The following is an 8,344-nucleotide window of genomic DNA, read 5'->3' as shown; positions in this document are numbered from 1 at the left end:
GGAGTCCCTGCAGTTACATGTCTTTCCTGCTCTTGCAACTTTAAAATCCCTTGTTTCTTGCAATGACACGCTGCAGTCAGTTAGTTCCTTAATGGGCCAATGCATTCGGGTATTCCCCTGCAGGAGACACTTGTCACTCTCATGCATGAGAGGAAGAGGCGGAGTGTTTATTCTTCTCCCAGTTCTGCCACACTGTCATAGCCAGAGATTTTAAGGCCAGAAGGGACTCAACCTGACTGACCTCCTGCAGAACGCAGAACCTTGCCCAGTGACTCCTGCATCCAGCCAATAACTTGTGGCTGAGTCAGAGCAGAGCTGTTAGAAAGAGACAGACAGCCTTGATTTACAGACTCCGAGAGATGGAGGATCCACCAGGGCCCTGGGTAAGTTGTTCCAGGGGTTAATTACCCTCACAATCAACAATTTGTGCCTTTGCTGCCGCCTCAAATGTCTCTAGTCTCAGCTTCAAGCCATTGGCTCTTGCTCTGTCTTTGCTGGCAAGACAATTTTCTCCTTGTGTAGGCACTTCTAGACAGTGATTTCTAATTCTCATCAATTATCCTGTCAATAATTCTCCTGCCATAGAAGAACTGGAAACCATCATAATAAAAAGGCCTTGAAAAATCATACAAATGAGAGGTGGAAAAGCCATATTAGGTCAACTGCCGCATCTCCCTCCTCCCCATGTGCCTCAGCCAGGGTTTCAAGGTACACAACCGCTAGTTGTATTGGTGTTGCAAAGCCCAGGAACAATGCTACATACTCTCAAGTGCCATCTTCTGATACCTTTTCAACTAACCTACTAGTTTACATCTATCAGCTGGGCTGCTGGGTGACTGTAGGAGGTCGCTTTGCCTCCCTGTTCCTGTCCCTCTCTTGTCTGTCTGTTTAGACTGAATCTTCAGGGCAGGAGCTGGCTCTTACTCTGTGTTCATACAGCCTTAGTTCAGCCCTGACCCATGTGCATATGGACCAAAGTTTTACACCAGCCAGGTTGCTGGTCATATTAACCAGCCCTGTCTCGTTATGTCTTGTACTCCCCTGCTGTTCTGGCTCCATCTCGTGTCTCTTGGCAGCAATCTGGGGCAGGGACCATATTTGTGTCCTGTTTCTGTGCAGCACCGAGCTCAGCAGGACCCTGCTACCTGACCTGGCTTCCTAAGTGCTACAGAAACACAGATAAATAATAATAATGAATTATGACGCAGTCTTTAACAATGCTAGTTGAGATGTATGCAATGAATGCATGAAGCGGGTGTGAATAGGGCAAATAGGCAGTGTGGCTGAAAATTAATGCCTATTTATGTAAATATATGTAATTTAGAATCTGCTGTTTTATGTTGGCTCTCAACCGGACTCCTCCAGGCACAAAAGTATCTGAAAGCCATTGCTGCTTCCCCCCCGCCCCCCGAATACATCTGTGCATGTTGCACTTCCAGGAGGTGCAGTCCCAGCCCCAAATTCCCCCCTCTCCTGGGAGGTGGGCTTTGCACTGACTGTGCACTGGCATCAGGCAGAGCAGTCAGGGCCAGACGCTCAGTTCAACTCCTGTCTTTGTCCTTTATGGTCACATCCAGAATGTATGCCGAACGGGGGAAATCATTTCTTTCCCCCTAGTCGATCCCAGTCATTTATACGCTTTAATAAGCTCAGAGCTGCTTTCATGTGGGCTTGTTTATGTCATTTGGCATATTTGTTTGTCTCTCTGTATTAGCTTAACCTGATTTGTTTGACTCTCTGTATTAGCTTAACTTAGAAGCAGGACAAAAATTACATGCAGGGGAAGGAGAGATTGTCATTTCAATCTGAGATTCAGAAATGATCAGGAGAGAGTAATTGACAGCACTAAAAAAATTCCTCAACAAAATCTTCGTACAGAAAGACTTAGAGCTGGGAGTGTGCAGCAGTCATTTAGGGCGGAATACATTTACAGGGATGATGTCATCACCCAAACACAGGTGTTATGAACCCAGGACATTATCAGTGTTTGGGTTTCATACTTTGAAAGTCCAGAAATGCACGTAAGGCACCCAGACTGACATAACTCTGTCCTGTGGTGACAACATGCTGTTCAGAGTGGGGGAGGGGATCCTTGAGTCCAACATTCTCTGCTGTTAGCAAATACTGTGAATCCCACTAGCAAAATATATGTCACTTCCCCCTCAAGTGGTTGGTTCACAGAGAGGAAAACAGCCTATTACTGCTACCAGTTACTCAGTAGCTCAAGTGGTTGAGGTCTGTGCAGCAGATCTAAAGGTCCCAACCTTGCGGATGACAAATACTGTGGTCCTGCCATTTACATTTGTTTGGGTAGAGTGTTGCTGGAAGGGGATCAGCTAAATGGAGACAAGGGAAGGAGGAGGGGACATTGGCGGGAAGAGCTGGGGAGGGCGACAGAGCAGGGGAGATGGAGGAGGGCAGGAAGAGGGAGGCAGGCTGAGGTGAAGAGACTGTGAGTGAAGTGGTGTGAGGGAGCTGGACCAAACAGTAAATCAGCACAGGGCAGAGAATGGCCAGGGTGCAGCAAGTGGTATCATCAGTGTCCAGTGGTCCCTGCTGAGGCACCTAGTGAGTGAGGCTGCTTCTGTGCCTTCTGCTCCTGCCTTTTGTGTCTTTGGCCTCTGGGGCTGGCTCCTCTCTGGAATTCATTCTTCCTCAATCCTGCCTGGTTTAGGGAAGGAGAGCACTGCCTGGGCCCTACTGCCCTGCTGGTGGGCTGTCTCCCTTGGGCCGAGGATACGAAGAACTACTCCTCCCGTGCACTGACTGGGATAGGATTCCGTGGAAAACTACTCTGTGAGGAGGGCATTCAGCGCGTGCACGCACGCATACACACGCACATAGGGCTGCAGTAAGGTGGGGTGGGCAGCTTTAAATTGGCAGTCATGGCTTTAGTACATTTGATAGTGATCTGAAGAGATGAACTCTGAACCTGAAATCGTTTTGAAAGGTTCTCCTCTCGTCTCAGCTTCACCGGTGTGTGCAGAGTGCCACATGCTACTGGGGAGCTGTGTAGAACAGCCAGTGCATTGCGAATTGCATGAGTGCGCCCCCCACTTCCTCCATCCTCTTGTGCTTGATGTTTCCCTGCACACCCCCTGGAAATTCCCACTGACCATGCCCCCCTCTATTCTTCTGAGCCGTCTGTCTGCAGCATCCCCTGCTGACCTCCTACCTCGTCTTCCCCACCCTCCTGCTCTCCCTGTGGGGTAGATCTGGTACAAGGAGTAGTGGCTGAGAAGAAATATTTAGGATTAATGGTAATTTTTGGCCATTATTTTTCATAACAGAGTTTCTCTGTGAGCAGAGGTGGCACATAAAATCTCCATCAGAGAAACACATGAAGAATTCCCTCTGTCAAAAGACAAGGGGGATACAGGGCATTACAGTTCTTTAAGTGCCTGTTTTACAATGAATCTTAACTCCTCAGCTATTTAACAGGTTAACTTTAATCCATTCTGTGCTCAGAGTAAGTGCTGCATGTTGGGGAAGGAGACCCTGAGTGCTTTGTACATGCCGAGAGGGTGAATCCCTGCTTTGAGTGCAAAAACCAACTAGTGGGAAGGGATCCTGTGGAGGACTAAGCCTTGAAGGTCTAGACCTGCAGCTCCTGCCTTCATGTATGATTTTATTGTGTTGTTATGGATCATCCTTGCCTCTCCTGGGACTGTTTGCAATTCACGTTGTGAGAGTCAGGGATACTCCCTTATGCATAGTACAGCCCTTGTTCATAGTACATCCAAGGCAAACATGCTACTTCTTGGCTATGGGAAGCTGCAAAGCCAGGACTCCTTACTTCTTCCCAGCCCTTGGCGGCACTGCAGCGGGTGTGTGGATGTGCCAGTGTTGGTGGGAGGCTTGGCAGCATGAAGCAGAACAGCACATTCTGCCTGCCTGACCCAGCCCTGCCAGCCTCCCCCTCCCCCTGCCCCACCCACAGCTTGTCCGTGATATGCCACTTCCGCCTCTGCTCAGTATTTCACAAGCAGGATGTTTTGAGCAAAGTTGGTTCCTCATGCTTCCAGGCAAGAAATAACCATTCCCCTGAAATTTCTCTGGCACGTGATGTTTCCAGCATATGGACGCCTCCACACAAAGTGGCGTTTGTCTCTGACTGAAGGGTTGTGTTACAGAGAGCGCCTTCACCCTTGTCTTCTTGCCCTGCAGAAACTGTACTGACTGCACAAGTTGTAAAATGACAATGCCACTTATTTTGAGTTCTCTCCACCAATACCACTGTAGTCCCTGTGCAGCAGCCTATTACAATATCCTCTGTGCTTTAGGCACTGCAGGAGCTGAGGGGAATGGAGATCTCCATTCCCTAAGGCCACTGTGTGACTTGGTGCAGCTAGCCCTGTTCCTCTCTCTCCCCCCAGGCACTTCCTTCTTGTGCCTCTTTATCTGACTTGGGCTGATGGACTATTTATCCCACCCAGCCTGGTTAGCTAATTACCCCAATCAGCTTCCTCCGGGGCACAGATTGGCAGTTAAGTGATCAGGGTGCAGGCTCCCCTGTTCACTCCCTGCACTCTGTTCCAGTGGTTTGACACAGTGTGATGGGTTTTCCCAGGTTGCAACCTGAATTGAGGTACTGCTCACCAACCTGGGCTCCCTCTCACACTGTGATGTTGCTAAGCAACAAACTTTTGTTAGATCCTGCATTTACACAGGCATCCACAGGCAAGGACACACCCAACTGAGTTATGTGAATGCTTCTCCCAGCCACTCATAAACAAACAGTAGGGAGGCTCCAGCCAGTTCCCCCCAGCTCCTCAGCCTTGCACCCTAGAACTGTACCATCTTGCCCTGGTCAGATGCCTGAGCAGTGTACATTTATAACCCAGGCTTCCCCTCCCTCACTGTGGAGAGAACATGCACCAGTTTTTGTTCCTGAGCAGACTTCCCAAGCACTTCAACCAAAACACACTGTTTTACATAAAACAGGTTCTTCTTAGAGTGGTGTCCCTGTGGATGCTCTACTTTAGGTGTTGGTGCATCCCTGTGCCACAGATCGGAGATTTTTTGCCGCAGTACTCGATCCGGGGAGGGGCACGCACAGGAGCTGTCTCATGCAGCTGTTGGTGCCTCCTGTAGTGTGCACGCCCCGACCATCCCCTCTGTTCCTTCTCAACTGCCCTTGGCTGCAGACGGAGCTCCGCGGCAGTGCTGTCTTTGATACATTCGGGGGGGGGGCGGGGGAGTTAAAGTTACACAGGAACTTCTTATTAGTCTATGCTTAGTTACATAGTTTCATTAGTCTTAGTCTATACATGGTTCCATAGATTCATTAGTTCCTCTTAGAGGTTTTTCTTAAAAAAAATAAAAAAAATCTTTACTTAGTTCTCAGTTTAGGAATAGTTCTACAGTTTACCACTGCAATTAACTCCCACCCTCATCTATTGAGGTGGGGGAGAGGCTTAACTGAAGTCATGCCGGGCTCAACAGGGTTTAAAAAGTGTGACCCCTGCCGTGAACCGATGCCAGTCTCTGATGGCCATGCATCCTGCATCTGCTGCCTGGGAGAAACTCATATCTCCCAGAAATGCATACATTGCAACAACTTGAAGTCAAGAGCAGGATGTGATAGGGATCTCCATTTGAAAATGCTTCTGATGGAGAAATCCTTCCAACCTCCACAAGAGATGTCCTCCAGGGATCCCATAAACCAAGATCCCTCCGTGATAAGGTTCTGACTTCCAAAACTATCAGGAAGCAAGCTTCGACCTCTCCAACAAGGGACTCTCTCAAAAAGAGAGCTTCCCTAGCAAGGTCTTCACCCTCAGTGCTCCACTCATCTAGAAAGAGTACTTATGAGGCACTGGGCTCCTCTGGCACTGTCGCTCAGTGGATGTCTGCCGAACCCCAATGCACGGCACCAGAGTCGAGACGTCAAGTCTCCTCCACAGCACCCACCACCCCGGTGTGGAGAGCAACCAGGAGCATAGCTAGGAGGATAGCGAGAGTGTGGCCGCTCCCCCACCAAGCACAAGTGGCACCTTTTTAATTTTACTCATCCAGGAGAAAAAAAAAAAGGCCCCACCTACTGCAGCGCTCTTCCTAACGGGGCGGCGTTCCGGATCTTTGGCGGCAGGACCTTCACTCTCTTCGGGTGTCTTGAGTGACACTGAAGCTTCATCGCCAAAATGCTGCCGAAGACCCGTGGAGCAAGTGAAGGTCTTGCTGCCGAGGTGCCACTGAATACCCAGAGCACTGCCCCCCGTTAGTAAAAGCGCCGCAGCGGGTGGTGCCTTTTTTTTTCCGCTCTCCCTCTTCCCTCTACCTGGCTACACCACTGAGTGCAACACAGGAAGTGGCACTGCGATCAATGCTGCCACCACTGGCACTGACTCCAGATTTGATGCTGGCGAACAAGCCGAATCTGGCACTAGTCAGTGCTCCAGTGGTCAACTGCAACCCCAAGGCGGGACCAGCGCAAGTCCTACATCATGCTGACATAGCAGTTTCTTCTGCACTGCAGTCACCACTACTTGGCACCGATCACTCCCCGAGCTACATAGCACAGTACAATCCTTCATCTCCTGCACTGATCTCCATGCATAGTGGTGAGGAAGGAGATGTGCAGCACAACTGCTTCTCCTCTCAGCATTCATCGTCATCACAGAGGAAACTTACATGGAACACTTTGAAGCCTAAGCGCTAATCCCTCTGAGCATTTACAGTCCTGGTATGCACAGCACTGGCCTTACCTGCTATCACCTTACCCCATGCAATGGCCACAATGGGGTCCTTGGGCCACAGACCAGAACCCATATTCTGGCCCCCCTTCCCCAGCCAGAAGAGGATTCAGAGTACATCCATCTTTAGCACTCAGAGAAACCTCTGACCACCCTGAGACAGAGCTAGAAGAGGAAGAGATACTATCACAGGAAGACCTGGATGATTCACAACCTGCTCCACACTCATCTTCCACACTAGAGGAAGCGGTGACTCCATATTCTCTGATAGTACCAGATGACCTGAAACCGTTCCAAGAACTCTTCAAAAGAGTAGCAAGCAGCCAAGAAATTGCCTAACATGAGGTGCAGGAGAAACAACATAAGTTGTTAAAAATCTTACAGCTGCCGTCATCGGCCAAGATCGCCCTCCCCATGGATGGGGCTATAATGGAGCCTGCGGAGGCCATATGGCAAACACCAGCATCGGCACCAACCACCAACAAAAGGGCTGACAGGAAATACTTTGTTCCAGCCAAAGGCATGGAATTTTTGTTTTCACACCCTCAAACCTGTTCTCTGGTAGCGGAGGCTGCCAATCAGCGCAGTAAACAGCCTCATTTCCGCTCCACACCACAGGATAAAGAACACAAGTGACCGGATCTCTTTGGGCATAAAGTTTATTCATCAGGCACCCTTCTGCTCGGAGCTGCCAACTATTCTGCTCTACTAGCAAATTACTACTCTAACTATTGTAAAATACAAGAGCTCATGGAAGACCTCCCCGAGCACAAACGTCCTCAACTCAACACCATTATTAATGAGGATCAGATAATAGCCCGCACAGCATTGCAAGCCTCAATGGATGTAGTGGACACAGCTGCCTGAACAACTGCAACAGCTGTGGTTATGAGAACATCATGGTAGTAAGCTTTGGGAATTCCGAAAGAACTACAGCTAAAAGTGGAGGACCTTCCCTTCGATAGGGATAAACTATTCTCGTTTCAAACAGATGATGTGCTCTGTACCATGAAGGACTCCCGAGTGATGCTGCATACACTGGGCATACACCCACCACCTGACAAATGCCCACCCTTTACACCATACCAGAGGTCACGAGACACCTCGTTTAACTGTCAACCACCACGATACTTCACTCAGAACAGACCCAAACAATAGGCATAGAGACGACAAGCTCCACATAACCAGGCCTCGTCCAACCATCCATCTACATTTAAGCCACAGTTTTGAAGAATTGGTTCAGGGTATGCACGACCTCCCGACACCTCTAGCACCAACAGATACTCCATCCCACAACTTTGGTCATTGCTTACACCCATTTTACAGTGCCTGGGCTGCGATAACCACAGATCAATGGATATTGGAGATCGTACAATCTGGCCACACCATCCCTTTCACAACCATCCCCCCCACCCTCCGCCTTCCCCATCCCTCCTCAGAAACCCATCTCATGAGCACCTTCTGCAACAGGAAGTAGACTGTCTCCTACTGCTGGGTGCTGTAGAACCAGTACCACACCAATACCAAGGGAAAGGTTTTTACTCCAAATATTTCCTGACAGAGAAGAAAGGAGAGGGATGGAGACCACTCTTAGATGTCTGAAAACTCAACAGGTTCGTATGCAACCACAGGTTCAAAATAGTCACTTT

At 49.3% G+C, this 8,344-nt stretch overlaps 1 protein-coding gene across 3 annotated transcripts in view; it reads left to right on the top strand.

The window, feature by feature from the left end:
• Positions 1 to 210: 210 nt before the first annotated feature.
• GAS7 (growth arrest specific 7) overlaps positions 211 to 8,344 on the top strand; it is a 154,523-nt gene continuing 146,389 nt past the window's right edge. For all 3 annotated transcript variants that reach the window (XM_032775183.2, XM_075072020.1, XM_032775181.2), the window contains exon 1: positions 211 to 383. In XM_032775183.2, coding sequence (XP_032631074.1) covers positions 360 to 383 — 24 coding nt within the window. In that variant the 5' untranslated portion in view covers positions 211 to 359. The remainder of the gene's footprint in view (positions 384 to 8,344) is intronic.

Source organism: Chelonoidis abingdonii, chromosome 13, assembly GCF_003597395.2.
Source record: "Chelonoidis abingdonii isolate Lonesome George chromosome 13, CheloAbing_2.0, whole genome shotgun sequence".
In the NCBI taxonomy this organism is placed as follows: Eukaryota; Metazoa; Chordata; order Testudines; family Testudinidae; genus Chelonoidis; species Chelonoidis abingdonii.
Note: the sequence above shows the minus strand (reverse complement) of the source record. Positions and strands in the feature narration are given on the sequence as shown.